Genomic DNA, 20,702 nt, shown 5'->3' with positions numbered 1-20,702 from the left:
TCCCGCTCCCCCCTCTCCCCGCCGCTGCCCGCAGCCGGTGCCGCTCCGCCGCCGGTGCCGCTCCGCCGCCGATGCCGCAGCGCCCCGGAACAGCTTCCCCGCCCGCCCCTTCCGCCCGCCCGCCCCCGGTGCGCCGAGACCGCGGTGGAAATGAGAGGCGGCGGCAGACAGAGTTAGCAGCACGTTTATTAGAAGACTTGGCACTGCTACAGCGGCTGCCGCTGGGGGAAACCGCACCGGCACCGGGGCGCGCCTCGCCCACCGTTCGGTAGAGGTAGCGACGTGTCCGCCCCCGTAAGGCATCCCGGGGAGCGGCTACCGGGGCTCCTCCTCGCCATCAGCCGGGACGCGCCGGGGGAACGGCGAAGCGCCGGCCCGAACGCCGCCGGGACGAGCTGCTGGCTTCTTCACGGCCACGGGACAACGCCCGGCAGCCGCCGACCCGCCTGCTTTGGTTATCACACGTAGTGTAAGACTTTTGCCCAGTCAGTGAAGAGGTAGCTAATGCTCAGTCCATCGATTATACAATCTCAAAGGAAAGGCGTCCGACCTGCCTTCTCACCCCTTACCAAGTCGGGAGGCACCACTATGTCCCCCTCCTTGTTTATAAAAATTAACATTTAACGTGACTTTGGAGTTGTCCGAACAGTTTCAGTTTGTATCACATTTTGATTCTCCCTCCTCACTTTTATTCTTCCCAGTGACTCCAAAACCATAATGAGCCCCACACAATTAATTTCTATGTTATTTCAACAAAAGGTCAGCAGCAGCTAAGTTTTGACAAAAAGCTAGGGGAGAGAAAGACTGACACTTCAAATTCATCAGTTACTAACTTGCAAAACATGTCTTCTAAAAGAAAAATAAATTAAGGAAAGACTCATCCCTGATCTATGCAGGAGGCTGTGCAGTTGCAGCACGTGCTGCAGGAACACATGCTACACAAGCTACCATCACTCAGAGAAGTGGTGAGCCCAAACCTCTGGCAAACCTAAATTCTAAAAATTCCTTCTTCTATATAATATAAATAAATAAAATGCCAACTTAAAAAAAATCCTAATATACTGAGGAGTTATTAAAATACTTTTGTAATAGACTTCAGTTATTTTTAGGATATGCAGGAAGTTGTACAGCACATTAATTTGTGAGACTATCCACTTACCAGCAAATGGTATTCTACACAGTAACACACAGATTATGATAACTGCCATAGTCCTCATCTGAATATGCAGCATCAGTAGCAACAACCAACAGATCTAATCTTTCACTACTCGGGACATTGCAATGAAGACAACATTTTACATACATGGACAATTAAGTTCATCTTACTCTATAATTGAGCTGCCTCTGCATTTTCCATTTACCATAATTCTCACTCCATCTAAATCTGTAATTCAGAGAAGCAGCATTAGCCAGATCTTGCTTTTCTATTACCTCTTCTATACTCTTCACTTGTCTTTCCATATAGGGGCAAATTCTCGATGAACTCTACCACCAGTGCACTCTGCATCAGCGTAGTGCCCTCCGAGCTCCAGTGTTTCTGGAGTCACACAGCCATCTCCTGCACAAATCTTTTGGTCTGCACCCTTTTGCCAGGCCAAAAGCAGACATTAGTAAAAGTCACTTTTCATACAACAGATGTGTCCATTTTCAGTGAAGAACATCTTCTGCATTTCTGCTTTTTCCTATTTATTTATGCCGTGCTCTTGCCAAACACCACAGCAGCCTTTAATTGAGCAGCCCAGCAGTCTTGGCCTTCTCAGCCATCCAAATTACCACAGCACAGGGTGGACTGAACACCTGTGCATCTTGACCAAATGATTTCTTTCGTTTCTCAGGAAACTCCTTGTCTCTTCGTATCAGCTTCAAGTCACCCACAGCTACTTCAACAAGCTGTATTCTCCTTACAGTAACATTACAGCTTCATAATTTCACAAAAATCAAAACTTTCCAGATAGACAAAACTTTCGATACTGTTCATTTTGCTGCCACGTTTTCCAGCATTTGTGCAGTTGTATTCCTTTCTGTGGCAGAAAACCATTTTCTTTTTTGTGTCCATATTCATATTGCCTTGGATTGTTCACTAGTACCTTACAGCACGTTGACCTGGCTCTGCAAGCTCTTGTTCTCCACGTCTATCTTCATTTTGACATAGCACTATAACTTATTTCCATTTCGTGAATAATAGATTATCAAAATGTTTGGACAATACAGAAGATTTTGCCTGAAGACAGAATGCAAGTGTCAGATGCAACTGTCATGGTCAAATTTAGTTCAAAACTCTGAAAGTGGGTGGCTTCAAGAGGAAAACAGTTCTTCCCATGCAAACCTATCTATCTTCTACCCCAGCAACCTGAACAATAATTTAAAATGTCTCAAATAGTTAGACTTTAGGCCTAAATATATTTGCTACAACTTGAAAGATGAATGCCCTGATGTAATTTCCTTTGCTTACTTCATAGCTGTCCATGTAAGAGTTCGTGTAACAGTCAAGTGCAGTAGTTCAAGAACTCAATTGCAAAAACTGATTCACAGAATCACCTTCTTTTTCTACTTCAAAGTATGTGGATTTCTGAAAACGTTCTGCAACATTAACATGTTTTAACGTCCATCAGTGTAATATCTGCGTAAGGAAATCCTGACTTCTACACACACAGAACTGAAGAGCAAGACCAACTTTTGATAATGACATACACAACACTTTTTGCTCTACACACCTTTGGTCACACCTGTTTACATTTTTAACCATACAATAGCAGCCTTTCACCCCCACCCCTCATTCAAACACACCAACAGTACTATGTTTAGGTAGGAAGCATAATCTCAGCCTCACGGCAAACCTTGTGGAAAAGAGCTGCACTGGAAGAAATCCTTATTCCAAACACAAACAGCAGTTCTCTGCCGAGGATCAGCCATTTGATTATTAGTCTATGCTACACTTCAGTACTAACAGTGCTGTTCTACTGGGAATGGTGTGCCTCAGATAAATTAAGCTTCTTTCAGCTTGCCTGGGATGCTGATAATTCCACAGCACTTCTGAGAAGCAGCATGGTGTAACCCCAGAATCCCAATTAACATGCCATTCCCGCTACATTTGATGTTTAAGGCGGTATACAAGAGGTATTGCTGAGTACAGTCAATAGCTGATATATTAACCTATAGAAATTGTGCTACCTATACCTCATCCTAGGATCTGTAAAACACTAACGGTCACTTCAAAAAAGTTCAAGAAATCAAAAAAAATTATGTTAAGTTCTTATAGCAGGTATTTTTGTTTAAAGTTAAGTGACACGTGGCCCTTATTAGACATCAAGGAAAGACATACCAAGAACTAAGGAAGGAAAAAAGCAAAAAAAAAATCGTGGAGTTGTTACACATTGCAGCTTTAAAAAGATTATTTTCACAGTGTCAAAAAGCAGTATTCCTCCACTCCAGCTTTGCTCTAAACCCAACAGCTGTTGTGGTTTGTGATGCAAAACTTACGGAAGATGGAGGATAACTTTTAGCTTTGAAGTGTTTAGCTTGTCTCAGTACATGCACTGGCGAGTGCCCTTTAAAAATCCCAGGTATGCCAGCATAAGAACAGGTCACATTTGCACTCCAGGCACCAGCCTCTCACATTCCAGAGCTGCAATTTATCCTCAGTTTGAACAGCTCTATGCAATGATCAGCTAACCCTGCCAAATCATTTAGGGTTTCATCTTTTCATAATGCATGTTGAGGTTAAAAACCCTGAGAGTTTTTAAGAGAGCATTGATTGGCAGCAGAAGTTTTTTTGAAATAGGTTTAGAAAGGGCACAAAAGTGACACAAAAATACTTCATTTCAACTGCAGGAGTCTAGGGGTAAGATCAGAGAAAGGTAATCTTAAGAGGTAAGTTTAAATTTGAGTATATGGAGTGTTTTCAGTTATCCAGTGCCTTTTAAAAAAAATATTGGGTTATCTCACACACTTGTCCTCTTTGCTTTCCTCCATCTGCCCAGCCACAGAGAGGCCTCTAACTGCACAGCAGATGGTTTACTTGCAGCCCACAGCAACAGTCTTTCAAAAGGTGTTAGTCTTGAGTCTCCTAATCAGAGAGAAATGAAACAATTAACCCCTTAATCCACAGTAGAGACATAGACAGAAACCTGAAGGAGGATTGCTATTCACAGAAAATATCAAGTAAGACTAAGAGCGATGGCTGAAGACCTGCCAGGTTTTGCAATCCAACCATCTGTAGCCTTTCAGGGCACACCACTAGTTTAGGGAAGAAGCCAAACCAACGGTTGGCTCCTCTCAGTCACGATCCCTACACAGGGCGAGTTTTAATTGCTTAATTGACGCAGGTACTATCATTTCTTAAACTGAGCACGGCCTGAGGCAGCTTCCCTGCATCCAGTACCTGGCTGGCATCAGCCTGCTGGCAGACCTTACTGTCTGTAGCAGCGCTACACGTGAACGAATCGAAGTCCACCGTTATGTCTTGCACGTTTCTTTCATTGGCATTGTCAAAGCTGTTTTTACCATGCAGCTGTTTGAGGTGTTTCCTCAGAACGGGCTTATGCGCAAAGACCATGTCACAGTAGTTACACTTGTGGGGCTTGTCCCCACTGTGCAGGTTGAGGTGGTCCTGTAAGGAACACTTCTGAGAGAACGTTTTCCCACAGATCTTACACTGGAATGGTTTGATGCCTGCATGCACTCTCATGTGCCGGTGGAGATTGCCCTTCTGAGTGAACGTCTTGCCACAGAGCAGACACATAAATAGTTTATGCATCTTTAAGTGGTTAGCATAGTTTTCCAGATGCCGAAATACTCTTGTGCACTTTGGACACTGATGGTGCCACTGGAGGCCTTTGTCTATCCCTCGGTTGTTAGGCCCAAACATATCTTTAGAGGCCAGGATGATGTTATCGCTGCCGGCGTACGAAAGGGCATAGTTGTGGAGGTGGTTTTGCTCTATTTCACTTGCTCTGTTCTCAACAGTGGAGTTGATAAGAAAGTGTTGAGGCTCTGAGGAATGCAGCGCAGTTTGTTCAGAAGAAATAAACTGATTCTGATCCTTCTTATTCCTAACTTCTGATACCTCCCCAATGGACTCCACCTTGATGATCTGGATATCGCTATCCTCCATGTCCATGCTGTCTTCTGAAGGCTGAATACAAGGCGAGTCCTGCTGCAGAGAGTCATCGTCTCCCTGATGCTCCTTGAGCTCAGAAGAGTCGCTTTGCTGTTCGCACTCTTTGCTCGCCAGCGGCTGCTTGGGTTTGATGAACTTCCACAGGGCCTGGGTGCACCGTTCCACGATGTGGCTCATCTGCAGAAAGCTCGCAGCGGTCAGGTAGTTCACCAGCTCCATTTCAGGGAACTCCAGAGTGCCACTGTAGCAAGAGAGAAGCAGCTGCCTCCCCACTTCTGAACTCTGCAGGATGGAGATTTTTACATCTCTGGAGTCGTTCAGTAAGAACTGATCTCTTAAAAAAGGAGAGCCAGCAGCAAAGACAATTTTATGCCCGTGAACTTCAACATCATCTATATGGACCACGACATCACAAAACTTGTTTTCTTCCCTCAGTTTGTTCATTTTCTGTAACATTGAATCTCCATAGTTGTCAAACTTGAAATGAAGAATATCTGATCTTTCTGACATTTTGGCACACCTAAGAAAAAGCAGCAGAGAAAAAACCAAACAATGAGTACTTTTTGTTTTCTAAAAGGTAGGTTAAAAAGATTTAAAGTAATAATATAAAGTGGGTGTTTATCAGCCGTTATGTTTTTTATCCTAGGTACACACTGAAGTCCATTACAAGTAAGAAAAAAATCAAGTTTATATCTCATATTACAACAACTTTTACCTTTTTTAATGTAATGAAGCCTGAATATTAAGTGGAGGTGCTATGACCAAAATTCTCCTGAAGCAATATCCTAAAGAGTTAGGATGTAAAGGTATTTTGAATACCTGGGGAATACAGGAAGCCTTGTGTCTAGTCCTGTTCTTTGGAAGATCACTTCTCTAGGAAGTTTGTTCTTGTTTTGATAGGACTTGGAATGAAGAACAGCAGATCTTCCATAAACCAAATACCGGTTTTTTGTCTTTCAACAGTTGCTTAACAATTTATAAGACTACACTGATTCTGGATGCAATACTGCTCACACAATCCTGCCAAAGCACTAGGATTGCAGGAAGTGAAGAAATAACAGGAGACTAAATGATGCAAGATTTGGTCAGATAAAATTACAAAACAAAGCAAAACTTACACCTCACAACTATTACAAACACCACATAAAGCTCGAAAGGAAGCTTTGAAGTTTATAGATAAAAGCAGATACTGCTCTCTTGGGGCATGAAGTGTCAGCTGAGTGTACACACAAGAATGGCATTGTGCCCACATGAGACAACTATTCAAAAAATATTTTTGGAAGCATCTGTCAATAATCAGGGCTTTTTCAGTTTGCAGCTCATACAGCATTTGGAGACACCACCTCCTCATTGATCACCCCCATCAAGCATATCTTCCAGTGTATGGCATGCAAAAATTAGGATTTCAGAAGGATTTCAGAAGACTTCAAAAACCAGGAATCAGGGAAAGTTTGGAAGCAGGGAGGGCATCGTTCTGCACTACAACCAGTTCTGCTGAACCTGCAGAACCCAGTCTCTCAGTCACCTTCAGCACTGCCTGACCGACCCCATATCTAGGGCTGAAAGCTTAATTTTAAGAGGCAACAGCCTTTGGCAAATATAAACGACAGGAACAGATCATCCTGATAGACCTTCAGTGAATTTTACACATGATCAAACTGGTTCTTTTTGTGTTTTCTCTGGACAGTGATGAGGGAAGTCCAATTGTGGGTCTGTTTTTTCCACCTTGGAAATTCATACAATACGAATGCAGTTAAAGCACCCACGCTAAAGTTACACTGTGCTGTTAACCACAGCTATTCCAGCCATTCAGCCCATCTTTGGCAGATTGCAAGAGCCACATCGTGAGAAACTGTACATCGAAAAGTTGTGACTTGCCTTAGCACACGTTCAGTTTCAACTACTACTGATCTCCAAGAGAAAAGAGCACTAAATGAATCCCAAACCCGTTATCTCGGGGGGTGGCAGCCCAAGGCAAGCTCCCGTCGGACGCGCAGGGCTCCCCGTTGGAAGCACGTGCTTCCTCGGCCTTTATCGACCGCGGGTCGGCCCGGCCCCCGCATCCCGGGGCCCGGGAAAAGAATATTCCAGCCCAGCTCAGCCGGGAGCCCGCGCAGCATCCCCTAACAATGTGAACGCGGTGCCCTTTGCGAGAGCGGGAGAAGCCGCTGTCCGCGCCAGGCCCGGCCCCGCGGGAGGAACGGAGGGAAGGGGCAGGTACCTGTAGCGTCGGGCCGCGTCCCCGCGCTGGCACCCGCGGCCGCTCCTGCCTCCGGCTACGGACCTAGAGAGGGGAGGAGACCCGCCGTGAGCCGCCGCCCCAGCGCCGGGCCGGGCCCGGCCGCCCGCCGCGCCCCCCGGGCGGCCCCGCGCCCCGCCGCGCCCCCGGCCGGGCCGGGCCGCCCTCCGAGCGCGGCCTGCGGGGGCAGCGGGAGCCGCGGGCCGCTCCGCGCCGCGCTCCGGGGCCGCCGCCCGCGCCCCGCCGGCCCGCCGGGACCTACAGGCGCCACCGCAGCCCAGCACCGCGACTCGGAACCGCATTGTCCGCCCGCCGGAAGAGCCGCGCCCGGAAGGACCGGCGGGGCCGCCCCTCCGCCCGGTCACGTGGGGCGGCGGCGGCCCAGGCCCGGCACCGGGAGCGGCGGCGTCGGCGGCGGCCGGGGTAGGTGCGGTTCGCGCTGTCCGCCCCGTCCCCGCCGCGCTCCCGCGGCGCTGCCCCGCCGCCGCTCCCTCCCGGTGTGCGGGAGCCGGGGGCCGTCCTGCGCTCCGCTGCCGCCGGCTCCCTCCCTCGCCCCCGGGGCCGCGTCCCCCGCCCGGCGCGGTGCCTCCCCGTCCCTTCTGCCCGCAAGGGCCGCGGCCTCGGCGGCAGCGGGGCCGTGACACCGCCCCGGGTCCCGCAGGGCCGGGCCGAGTCCTGGGGCAGGCGGGGGCGCCGGGCCCGGCCCGTCCTCCTCAGCCGCGGGTGTTGGGGACAGGGACCCCCCGCCTCGGTGCGCGTCCCGGGGCCGCCGGCTTCCCCCGCATCCCACCCCGGGCGGCGCGGGGCTGACACCGAGGGACCGCCCGGGCACCGCTTTCCCTCTCCGTGTCGCGGGGTGTCGGTTGTTGCCTGTCGCTTCCAGGTGGATCCCAAAATGTGGCATTTCGTTGCGTGTAGGAATCTTTATTTGGTTCATGTACCATAACTTCTGTGGTTTTTGCGGGTTTTATCCTTCTTGTTGTCAAGGAAGTGCTTCTTTCAGTTAAAATGTCCCCAGTAGATAATTTTTAAGGACTGGTTGTGTCTATTAGGAGTGAAAATTAAGTACAAACAGATTATGCGAAGCTGGTTTAAAAACACTTATCACCAAAAATTAAGTGGAAATGGAATTGCTGCAAGTAAAGTTGGTGGTTTATCTCTGTGTAGATTTGCCTGATCATTTTGGGGGAGAGAAGGAGAAGTAGATAAAGTATTCAGAAGAGGTTTGAAGAGAAGGAAAAAATCATGTGAGAGGTTGGCAGAGGAAAAAGGTTGTGTTTATTTCTTGAATACAGGCTGGAGAACAGGTAGGGCATAGAGGTATGGCTTGATCTGTGTTTCAGATTTTGTTTTACTTACAGGTTCTGTTAAAGCCCAACTCGATAGGATTTCTGAGACTTTTGGCTGCTTAGAAAACATGTTATTACAGGAGCTGCCCGCTGCTGTTTGACTTGCAGAAATGCTGTATTCTTTTTAAAGGCCTCTACTTAAAAGGTCAAGGACCTGAGCAAACTTATTTTTGTGTACACAGTAAACAAATTAACCAGTGGAGCTTGGCATAGGGGTTTCCTTCCAATTTCCAGCCCTAAGTGCAGGCAGTGTTAGTAGCACACACTAAATGTAACTCCTTTTTTCTTGCTTCTTCCACAGCGTATCTTTACAGCGCTCTGGTTGTCTGGTGAGCGTAGCTCCCCGTTAGCGTTTGCATCCTAATGAGAGCAGCTCCAGCAGTACATGGAGCATCTCCCCAGAGTTTGTTTAGCTGCTGGCTGCCCTGGCTTCCTCCCAGCCTGCAGCCCGTGCTGGGTCCTGGCTGCACGCTCTGAGATGGGGCTGGTGCTGGGGAGCGTCAGCTGCGGCGCGTGGATGAACCAACTGCTCACAGTTAATTCATTCCAGCAGCATTCCTGTGCTGGGCTGGCTGAGGCCGGGTCAGCATTTCTTTTATAAACTGCAGTTTCCCAGGACGGGCTGCTTGTTTCTGGGATGGGGAATTTACTGATTACAAGAGCCTAAAATTAGGGTTTTGTTCTCTGCCGGATAGTTCAAATTCGGATTGAAAGAAAAATCATGTTGGCAATAGCTATCAACCTGTTAAAGATTATTAACAGAGATTGCATTGGCTTAACTCTTGTGTTTTATCTGATGCCTGGTTTTGCATACAGTGTCTAGTGATTCACTCTTCTTCCTGAGGTCTGTGAGGAGAGCGGTGGAATTAGAGACACCATTATCTCCCAATAACAATATCTTTTTTCTTTCTGGCTCTTGAAATTAGTGGAAACATCTGTACCTGTCAGTGTGTTGTAAAATGAAAGGAAAAATTAGACTTGTAGTTGTTATTTTTTATTGATTACTCTTTAGTCATCCTAAATCTGTACTTTCACATGCAGTATTCCTCTGGCTTTCCTGCTTCATTTTGTGTGCCAAGGACTTCTTGTTGCATTTGAGGGTATGTGTTGCACAGGGAAGGTGGGTAAAGGTCTGATATGATTAAGCAGACTAATCATGTGATATGTGAGAAGAAAAAAGATTGCTACTGATTGCTTCTATACTGCTTGGGGTTTTTTTTCCCCAGAGCTGTGATAAAACACAGGCATTGACCTGGAGTGTTTCCAGGCTTTTTTCAGGACTTGCAATGTATTTTAAAACAACAGGTGTGCCCCAGGTGAATTGTACAGGTAGAAAAACCCCCAGCTGTGCAAGGCTGTAGGAGCTCAGTCTTACAGCATGCTGGGTTCTCTGTCATAGCACAGCTCTGCAAAGTGCTCTGTAAAAGCCTCTGAACTCTGCCACAAATTCCACTGTTCACCCACACTAAGATGCTAATGATGAACACTTGCAAAGCAGAACTTTGTATCTTTAAACTGAACCATACTGGATTTGTTGTTAAACTGCACATGGAGCCAGAGGAATAGAAACAGAAAATCCATTATATTGAGGTATTTCAGCCACCTCAGTGTCTTTTCTGCATGTCACCTTCTCATTTTCCATGATTTTTAACACTATACTTGGTGATTTCATGTTTTGGAGGATAGAGGAAATAAGTTTGTTTTGCATGCCAAGCTTTCTGACTTTGCTTTTTATGGCAAATGAATTACTGCTCTTCAGTAATTTAGTTAATATTGCTGTAGTGTTCTTTATCTAGTGCATTCTGCATCAGATACATTGAAACTTTGTGGAATCACTTTAGGAACTGCAGCTGAGGTAGAAAGCTGAGAAAGATATGAATGGGGAAGAAAACCTTTTCCTCTCTGGTTTGCATACCTGTTCTCATGCTTATTCTCTTTTCTGCCCTGGAAACCCAGAACTTATTTCTGTGTTGCTTTTCTCTGTAAATTCCGTGCTAAGGATGCTACATCTGCTGTTGACTCTCAGGTTGAAGAAGTTAATGCCTGAAATATTGATTTTTCCACTCACCCTCTGTCTTTTTGTGTGGTCATGGCTGTTCTAAGCACCAGAAATTATTATGGGTATTCCTTGGAACTGCAGTGAGCCCAGCTATAGTTACAAGTGCTGTGCTTCACTTGTTGCACGTGTCCCAGGGTGGCATTCAAGCCTCAGCCTCTTCCAGTGGTGTAAAATTGAAGGTTTTCTGGTTTTCCTTTTTGCTATATGCTGTTTGCTTTAAGCTCTTTTAAATTCATTCTGGCAGAACTTTGAAGGAAAACTTTGATCACAAATCAAAGTCAGGTGTCAAATATTTGGGAAAGGGAGGGAAAGTAAAAGATAAATGTTTTATAAGTGTGTGTAACTAATCTGAACTTTTGATAGGCTTGCTTTCCAGTTGTTCAAGATTTTAATCGTGGTGAATGGGGGTCTCTGCTCTTCCTCTGCACATTGTCTTGAGTAGAGAGTAAGGTGTAACAGCAGTGAAGGGGAATTTCACAGAGAACCAGAATTTTAAGTAAAATTGAAAGCAGTGACCCAAGAGCCAGCCATGCTGACTTTCTAATTTTGCAACTTCTCCAATAGTTTGTTGTGTGAGGAGAGGCCAGAACACCCATTTAATTACACAGATGAGCAAGGAAAGAGGTTGGTAGAAGTTTGCCTCTCTGTTCATGTTTTACCCAGACACTCTGTCTCCTGTGGAGCTTAAAGACACCTTCAGGCAAACACTGCTGAATTGTGGTGTAGTTTTGTGTCAGGAGCTAAACTGTGCTGAATTCAAAAGCTCCTATTTTATTTATGCTTAAACAGACCAAAGTCTCTTTCCATGATAGGGATGAGACACTGGCTTTCTGAGGGACATCAAGCCTTGAGCTCTGTGCTTGGCTGAGGTCTTTGGTGCTGAGCCGTGAGAGCAGAAAGCTTTGGGTCTCAGACCAATTGCAGGTATTGCTGAAGAGCACTGTCACTGCTGCTGTTTGTTCTTGGGGTTTGATTCCTGAGCCACACATAATTGCTCTGCTGGTCTTTGATGTGTGCCCTTCTAGGCTGGCCCTTATTTTAATGGGCTTGGGGGCTTTCTGGTGGGGATTCTGCCATTGTGAGCTTTCTGATTCAGGGAAAATGATCCATGTGGGAGCCTCTATGGAACAAAGTGATAGCCAGGAACGGAGGAAATTAAATCCATGCAAAGCAAAGTGTGAGGATATAGAAATTTTGGTTAACTTCAGGCAATATTTTAATATTTGAAGATTACTTTTGCACCTCGAGTGTTTGAGCATTAATGCAATGAACCCCTGTGGCTGATTCCAGCTCAGCTGGGTATCTGAGCTTTGCTTGCTGCTACATCAAAAGCTTCTCTCGGTTGCCTGCTCCACTGTCCTCTTTCCTGTGCTCTCCTATCTTGTGTAATTTCATGAGACTTCACTGTTAGACTGGCAGAGTTGGGCTGGTTGGGACGTCCTGGTGTTGCAATTGTGTTGTGACACTGCTGTGGGGTTGGCTGGGCTGGCTGTGGCCCAGGATCCACGTGGGGTTTGTTTACACCTCCCTACGCCAGACAGGAGCTGGTAAAGCACAGGAAGCTTTTTATTGAATTGAAGGTGATGTTGGGGAAAGGTGTCACATTGAAACACTTGGGAAATAGGAGAAATTAGCACTTCAAGACAGACAGACTATACCAAAATAAAGTGCTAAAGTGATCCTTGCCGGGATGATCTTTACAGCTGGTTGTGATCAAAGCCTGCTCCTCTACTCCTGCTCTCAGTGTGGAAGATGAGTTTGCTCTGTTTGAATGAAAACAGTAAAGCCAAAGGGGTATATAGTGTTTGATGCTTATTTTTAGTCTGTGTTTCAAGATCTTTGATTTAGGTATTTTCAGAGATCTGTGTCTATATAGATGGTGCAATATGGAACTTCTATAGAAATGTTTTAATATGAATTCTTAAAACAAAGGCATCTTTGACAGTTAAGAATTCTGCCCTACCTTTGAGATACTTGTGAGTAATACCAGTGTGTAGAACTTCTCAAAATGCCTACATTTACCAGCCAGTAATTCCCACTGGAAGTCAGTGGATCCTAAAATGGTTTTGAAAAGGATATCTAAGTACCACACATGATTTTGAAAATAAATCAAATAATCACAGGTGCATTGTCATTCATGAACAAACCACATCCATTCTTCCTCTTACACTCTGCTTCAGTTCTCTGAAACATGTTGCAGGATCACTAAGTGATGAGATTGGTAATTGGTTAGAAGTTGTCCTCCTGGCAGACCTCATGTTGTATTGGTGGTTGTGGGGAGGGCATTGATAGGAATAAAAGCAGGCTTTGCTATTTCTGGTGCATTGTTCTGGTTCGGGCAGGAATGCTGTGGGCTGTGCCAGGTCTCTGTTGTTTGGCCGTGCTGTTGGAAGCCAGGTTGGGATGGTGCTTCCAGGTTGGAAGGCAAAACTGGAGGCTGAAAAAGCATTTGAGTTTGATTATGTTTGGGAGTTTGTAAAGACCCAAGCCTTTGAGATAAGGGTATATTTGGGTTTCTGAGAAATTTAATCACCCGTTTTTATCACAGCAGTCTGTTTTGAGCCATGGATTCTGGGAATCTGTGCTGTAGAGTTCAAGGTGTGCAGCTGAACTTTACCTTTTGTTCCTTTCTTCAAATGCCTCTCAGTGCCAGTTCCAGCTTTTTAAAATCCTCTATTGGCTCTGCTTCTCAGTACTGAGCCAGCCTACGCTGTTCTTCCTGCTTCTTGGAAATCTTTGCTTTTATTGCTCCTTATAGTACAGAAAATTCAGTGTAGATTCATAAACTGCTACATGTCCCAAGGTTTCAGAGCAAAATATCAGGAGTTAGGTCTAACTCTTGCTTGGGGGAAAAGACTGCAGCCTACAGTGAGCTCTGATAAATAAAAGTAATTTTTGTGTGAACATAGGTGAAGGCAGGTATTAATTAAAGGAAGTAAATGGACTTTATTTTGCTGGCCTTAATTGTCAGCAAGTGGAGTGTATGTATGGAGGGCCCTGTTTTGTGTGATGTGTAGAAAGTGGTGACTGACATAACCATGAAATACTGCAGAGAGTTTTATTAACTTCCCTTTTGTGAGCTGTGGAAAGCAGTGCTGTGATAGCATGTGCTGCTTAGCAAGATGAGGGCAGTACTTTGAGTGTGCACTGAGAGAGGAGTTAGAGATTGGTTGTGCTGTCAGATGAGTTAGTTTTTATAATTAGTCAGCAGGTTTCTGAAAAGAAACATTTGAGCATTTAGCATGAAGTTTTATATAAGTATTTTTATGATTTTTGTTTTTCAGGAGTTTATAACATATTTAATCTCATTCATGAATCGAACTTCCTTTTTAAGTCATGGATGACAAGGCTTCTGTTGGAAAAATCAGTGTCTCTTCAGACTCGGTATCTACTCTTAACAGTGAAGATTTTGTCTTGGTTTCCAGGCAAGGGGATGAAACACCATCTACAAATAATGGTAGTGATGATGAAAAAACAGGACTGAAGGTAAGAACCAATAACCTGAGTTTGTTCCCTGTTCTTCTAAATCAAACTAACCATAGAGAGCTTAAAGAGGGACTTCTTTGTTGTGGAAAACTTGACAGAAGGGAGAACGTTTTCAAGAACCAGTTTTGTCAGTAATTTCTTCACTGCTGATGTCAGAAGTGGTAATTAGGTTTTGAGTAAGAGCTCTCTCCATCACTAGCTGTGGGTTTTTTCCCACTTTGCAGAATTCTTCCTAAAGTGCTTGGGATGAAACAGGCTGATTGTCAAGAACGTGGAACTGTGATTTTTTCACAGCTTTCAGGTGGAAAGCAATATTAGCATACATGGATTTGACTGTATCTGTTAATTCAAAGATACACTGAAGTTTTCCCCAATGTGAAATGTTCTCTTTAAGAAACGTAGAAGAGTGGTTATAACTAACAACTTGGCATGAATCAGAGAACACAAGCTCTCTGTGAAAGGCTTGTGAGAGCTGGAAGGGCACTGGCATCTTCTCACTTGTAAAAGTGTTGTTCTGAAAAGAGACCCTTGACACCCTCTACTTTTTTTTTTGCTACTTAGAGCAACATTCATTCCAATTTGTATTTCAGCAGTTTTTAAGAAAAGTGGCACAAGTAAGGCAATCGCTCCAAATTCCATCACTTTAATGTGTTGAAAACTGGATCTTCCCTATAGTGAGTTGAGTTAATGTGTTCTTTTGGGAGATGGAAAGAGATATTCCACCATTGGAAGAAACTGATGTCTGTCTGCAGCTGCATCTCTGTCTCTAAAGATGATAAGAAATCCTGTGTTCTGCTTGTTGGACTGGGTGCTCCTCTTTTCCCTTGCAGTAGTTGTAACAGAGACTTTATCGAACATTTCTTGATGCTTTTGTTCTTCTTGCTTTTACCTCCCAACTGCTTTGTTTGTTTTTCTTGTGTTCCTTTGAGTCTGGGGCAAGACATTCTGTTATAGTGGCTCTTTTCTCTTGCTTAAGACTTCAAATAAATTCTATCAGTTGAGAATCTGAAAACTGATCTTTTTCTTAATCTGGCAAAAAAGTTCATGTACGTTTTATGGTGGTTGTAGAAGGTGTCACTTTGCATCATACAATAGTCTAAAAAACATGAACATTTCTTGAGCATGGAGCCTGGTGATCTGTGAAACCTGCTGTAAGGCTGTAGCCTCATGCTTGTCTTTCTTAATGCTGCAAATACCAGCAGCATCAAGATCAGGATCAGCATCAATACTTAGGAATTCAGAGTAGTCTCACAGTGGTACTTACCTTGAGAATGCTTCTGTGGCACTGTCTGTAATCAGCTCCTGAAGCATCGTTTCAGAGCCCAGGAGACTTATGTCAACCAGCTTCTCTGTTCCATCCTGTTATCCCCAACAAAAATTTGGAGGCATGAAATGTCATAGTCTGCAACAGTTCTTGCTCCACATGGGAGCTATTTGTATCCCTGTTTGCCTCCAAAGTGGTTTATGAAATGCTGGCTGCAGGTGTGCTGTTTCTCTTGATGAGGAAGGAAGAACATGAGCTCTGCTGCCTCCTGATCATCAGTTGTAAAATTAAATTATGCTGTTCTCTAGTTTGGCACTGAATGCCACAGAGCTTTGCAGGTCTTAAGCTTCTTTATGAATTTGGAGCCTGGACTGAGCACAAGCCTCGAACAAAGCGATTCACCTTGAACTTTTCAGTATTCCAGTGTGGAGAGCATGTGCTGTTGGTTATTGGCTGCAATCTGAGTGATTAATGGCAATTTTCTGTCTTAAACAAGAAATACAGTTTGCCTGCTGTCTCTGCTTTCTAGTGTTGTTCCTGTGTCTGCTTGTGCCCACTGGCAGTGGGGCTGGGCTGGGTTTAGGAAAGCTTTGCTGCTGGAGCACAGTGTGGAGCACAGCGAGACCTCTCCCAGCAGAGGTGGCAGCACATGCGTCAGGAGAGGGGAATAAATCACAGTTCTGATAAATCCCCTGGTGTGCTAAGGGAAGTTTCCTACCTCCAAGTAGCAAATTTCTACTTCTACTTAAGTAGAAGTCCCTCCTACTTAACCTTAGTTAAAGATGAAGTAAAATCCGTTTTGAGTTCAGTGAGAAATGGACAAAGCCATGATCAGGGCAGTGGTTTCTTTGCTCAGCCTCAAGCCCTGCTCAGCTGCAGCTGTTACTGTTCCCTCCTGCCCTTGGTTCTGCCAGGCTGGCTCTGGTTTTGGGGCTGTAGTTGGGGTTGGGTTTCAGGCACATTTACACCTTTGTGTGCCCTGTTCCCCTGATGTGGGGAATCCAAATGGGTGCATAAAAACCTTTAGTTGACATGAAGTTGACCTTGGTTTGTGTTTTAGGCCTCGGTGTGCAGGCAGCTGGTTTGTTGCACTTAATTTTTGGGGCTGTGAGAACAGCAGGGCGCTTCTAGTCCAGAAGTGTGGTTACTGTGCCTTTTAAAATTCTTTTTGAGGGTAGTCTGGGCTAAGAAGGAAAGCTTTCTTGGAGAAATTGGTTAAAATTGCTTTTTAAATGGAGTTTTGATGATGATGTTTTAGAATACCTATGAGATGGGTTTTTTATTTTTACATGCCTATTTTCTGTAAACAACTTGAATTTGTGTTTTACCTGTCACTACTATTTTTGGGAAATTTTATTTTCAAGATCATGCTTTATAGATGTAACATCTAGATATGTTATTTATACTGATTATTTTACCAAGTAGAGTAAATCACAGTTCAGATTTTTTGGCTTTTAATCTTGATAGAATAGAACATTTTTCATGTACATGTTATATTAATACCAATACAACATGTAGTTCTCATTGGATATGAATTTTTCACCTTCCTTTCCCAAACCAAAGTCTGTTGACTGTGAGGAAAGCTGTATCAGATGCAGTTTTTTACCAGAATGAATTTTAACTTCAGGTTTCATAGAGAACAGGTTCTGTAAACTAGAAGTTACTCTAGGTTTTTTGATATATAGCCTTTGAAGGGGCTGACAGGACACTATAATTAATTAATTCTATTTTGTTGCAAAACATATGAACTCCATATAGTAAAGGAACATGGTGCATCTTCCATCATCATCATCATCCATCATCATCTTTCTGATGATTGTATGCAAAGACTCGAATAATAAACATGATGCTTGAAAGCCTTCTGCCTTTGATGACCCCCATGCTTGTGCAGGATTTTTCCACAATGTATCACACAAATTAATACTAAAATTGTTGGGAGGAAAATGGCAATATGTGGATTTCTGTGACTAGTTGCAGGTTACAGCTGCCTCCCCCTGTGGGTGTACAGCTGAGCAAGGCAGTTACCCTGTCCTGCTCCTGGCAGGTGATCACAGCACAGGAGTGTATTTTAATCTGTACAAAAAGTGACATTCTGTTTGTGGCAATTTCAAGAGCATAAATGTCTCTTGTTATTGTTTAGATTCTGTGGCAAAACAGTCACTAGATTTTTACTTTTTGGGCTAGTTGAATAATTTGGATTTTAGTAGCTGGTCAGTGAGTTTACAGAGAGGTGAGAATATGGAAGTGCTCCTAGGTTGAATTTTGGTGTCAGCAGGAATAACCAGCAGCAGCTGCAGAAGTGTTAGAAGCAAGTGTCATTTGCTGATGGTATCTGCTAAATACTCTGCAAATTCAGTCACTTCCCTATTAACTGCAGAGAAATGGACAAAGAGTTTCCTTAGAACCAGTATCTGAGAGCTTCCTGAAATGAATGCCTTCATTCCCTTTCCACTTCAGGACCTTATTTCACACTGTTGAGGTGCCTTCATGCTTTCATGTTAACTTCAATGAGCTCAAAGTCAGACTGCAGCTGAGCATTGGGAAACGAAGCAAAGCTGTTGCTTCTCCTCAACATGGTGGCATAATCTTGTTCCAGATGCTTCTCTTCCTGTGAAACCTCTCTGTCTTGCCCATAAAACACATAACATATTTACATTTATCCCTTTCTGGTGTTAATCTGAGAATTGTTATAGCCCATACTGTGGACATCTGTAAGTTTCTCTGTCAAAGGTAGTCTTTGTAGTTAGTGATTAAAGACTGGTTTAAAAGTAATCTCCCCGCTATTTCTAGTGCTAGAAAATTCCTGCTTTGAGCTAGTAGATTTGTTAGAGCAGGGAGGATATAATCCATGCTGGTGAGCACTTGCACCCTGCAGTTTGTGTTTATGGTTGTAACTGTGTTAAATTTGTCGACTGCTGCTTTGACTGGTAAATAAAAAGCAATATGAATGACCCTGTGCCTGAGGGGTGTTTTTTGTTGTTTGAACAGTCTTTTCTTCTTTTTTGTGTCCCAACTCTGTGACTCTCAGATTGTGGGGAATGGAAGTGAGCAGCAGCTGCAGCAGGAGCTGGAAGACGTGCTGATGGATCCACCCATGGAGGATCAGGGCAGTGACCGGGACCTTGGAGAAGTCAGAACTGATGGAGATGGGGAAGAACCTGTTGTCCTTGAAGCGTCAGCATCCTCTACCATTAACCCAGTGTCGGTGGCAGGACTCCAGAAACCAGAAATGAGCTTGCCAGTGAAACCATCCCAAGGAGGTTAGAAAAAAAAAAGGGGAGGAATACGTGGTAGTATCTTATGAACTTGTTTTTCCGTGGGGAAAGTAAAGAGAATTTAGGTACACGTGTGGCCAGTAGCCTTTCCCCATGTCTCACATTATAATCACTTAGTGCAGTAAATTCCAGGTTATGTATGTGATGCAAGAGTTAATATCTGCTGAACTGTCCTGTATTCTGAAAACACTGCTATACCAGCCCTGAGATGTGTGCACAAATATTGAGCTTACTTGCCTGGCTGTATAAAATATCAGTACAGGGCTTTCCTATAGTGTTTTGACCTGGCCTGGCTTTTCTGTTCTCAGCCTCTCTTGTCTCCTATTCAGTGGGCAGCCAGTGTCTGACAGTCAGTGTCAGCAGCAGTGTCTGACACTTCCCTTGCCGTGCCCTGCCTTGTTTCTGACGTTCCCCCTGCTGTGCTGCCCTAGACTGTGAGGATTTGAGCCCCTTCACTCCTGTGACGGACGAGGACAGCGTGGTGTTCAGCAAGCTGACCTACCTGGGCTGTGCCTCGGTGAACGCGCCGCGCAGCGAGGTGGAGGCGCTGCGCATGATGTCCATCCTGCGGGGCCAGTGCCAGATCTCCCTGGACGTCACCCTGTCCGTGCCCAACGTCTCCGAGGGGACCGTGAGGTACGGGGCTCGCTGCTCTGGGGCTGTGCCTTCATCTGGGCTCCTTTGGGAAGCAAACCAGCTGATGGTTTACCTGCAGGAGACTTGAGCAGCTTGGATTTTCTTTAGTGGGAGAAGTGGGTTTTACAGACATCTGTGAAGAGGAGTCCTTTGAATTTGTTTACCAAACACTCTACCAAAATGTACTGTGATCATCCAAGCGATCACCAAAGCCATAGTGGGATTGGTTATTGATGAGCACTTTGGAAATAGCCTGGAAAGTAGTTTGGAAAATGTCTGATACACGAGGCCTGACAGAGGTGGGTCTGTCCGCTGCCAAATATTAGTGTAACTTTTGGAAGACTAATCCCTGAAAACCATGGGGAAATTATTGGTGGAAACATTTGTGGCATTGTATTTTTTTGTGTTGTTCAATTTAAACATCATTATGGTGGTCATGCTTTGCAGAAAATGACAGGATCTAGCTTATGTGGTGTACTTCTCTAGCAGATATGAAATTGTTAAAGCTTGCAAGTTATGTCTGGCTGAAATAATTCTTCTAAAGGTGCAAGCTCGCTTTTTTTTCCCCTCTCTCTATTTTAACAGACTTTTAGATCCTCAGACAAACACAGAAATAGCAAATTATCCAATCTATAAAATCCTTTTCTGTGTACGAGGGCACGATGGGACCCCTGAAAGTGATTGCTTTGCTTTCACTGAAAGCCACTACAATGCAGAACTCTTCAGGATTCATGTCTTCCGATGTGAAATCCAAGAGGCTGTAAGTGCAAGCTTTTTGTCAAATGATATTACGTACATGTACATGTTATTATGAAATTTAAAGGAAGTTTTTCAGGCACTTTAAGAAATGTAATTCATCCATCAGCAAACCTTAGTTATGGGATAAGAATGCACAGTTAACAGTTTATCCTAAGAAGTGCAGAAAAAGTTAATTAGATGCTAAAATGGAATTATTTTCATACAATTTGTTGTGAATTAGTGAAAATGCAGGGTGGTTTCAGCTGCTGTTTGTCACTCTGGCTGCAGGTGAGCCGAATCCTGTACAGCTTTGCCACTGCCTTCCGGCGCTCTGCCAAACAGACCCCGCTCTCAGCCGCTGCCACCCCCCAGACTCCTGACAGCGACATCTTCACCTTCTCCGTGTCTCTGGAAATCAAAGAAGATGATGGGAAAGGTTATTTCAGGTAGAGATTCTTTTTTTGTGCAGCATATGATTCTGTTGGAAAGTGAGTGAATAGAGAGTGTGAGGCTGAGGTGGTCCCTGAATTCCCTTTT

At 44.6% G+C, this 20,702-nt stretch overlaps 2 protein-coding genes across 3 annotated transcripts in view; one reads left to right on the top strand and one right to left on the bottom strand.

Moving 5' to 3' along the window:
• Positions 1-166: 166 nt before the first annotated feature.
• Positions 167-7,390, bottom strand: ZBTB26 (zinc finger and BTB domain containing 26). The gene is made up of 2 exons (XM_054284430.1): positions 7,341-7,390; positions 167-5,639 (listed from the first exon to the last, which is right to left on the bottom strand). The coding sequence occupies exon 2, from the start codon at positions 5,627-5,629 to the stop codon at positions 4,313-4,315; it is 1,317 nt and encodes a 438-aa protein (XP_054140405.1). The 5' UTR covers positions 5,630-5,639; positions 7,341-7,390; the 3' UTR covers positions 167-4,312.
• Positions 7,391-7,725: 335 nt separating this feature from the next.
• The window catches only part of RABGAP1 (RAB GTPase activating protein 1), a 60,777-nt gene continuing 47,800 nt past the window's right edge, over positions 7,726-20,702 (top strand). Inside the window, exons 1-6 of one of the 2 annotated variants that reach the window (XM_054284484.1) lie at positions 7,726-7,781; positions 14,051-14,252; positions 18,545-18,776; positions 19,223-19,427; positions 20,013-20,187; positions 20,454-20,611. In XM_054284484.1, the coding sequence (XP_054140459.1) occupies positions 14,103-14,252; positions 18,545-18,776; positions 19,223-19,427; positions 20,013-20,187; positions 20,454-20,611 (920 nt within the window). In that variant the 5' untranslated portion in view covers positions 7,726-7,781; positions 14,051-14,102. The remainder of the gene's footprint in view (positions 7,782-14,050; positions 14,253-18,544; positions 18,777-19,222; positions 19,428-20,012; positions 20,188-20,453; positions 20,612-20,702) is intronic. The other variant, XM_054284485.1, reaches the window with a different exon arrangement.

This window comes from Melozone crissalis, unplaced genomic scaffold (assembly GCF_028551555.1).
Source record: "Melozone crissalis strain CALT ecotype California unplaced genomic scaffold, PUWL_Pcris_2 ptg000041l_1, whole genome shotgun sequence".
NCBI classification, from domain to species: domain Eukaryota; kingdom Metazoa; phylum Chordata; class Aves; order Passeriformes; family Passerellidae; genus Melozone; species Melozone crissalis.
Note: the sequence above shows the minus strand (reverse complement) of the source record. Positions and strands in the feature narration are given on the sequence as shown.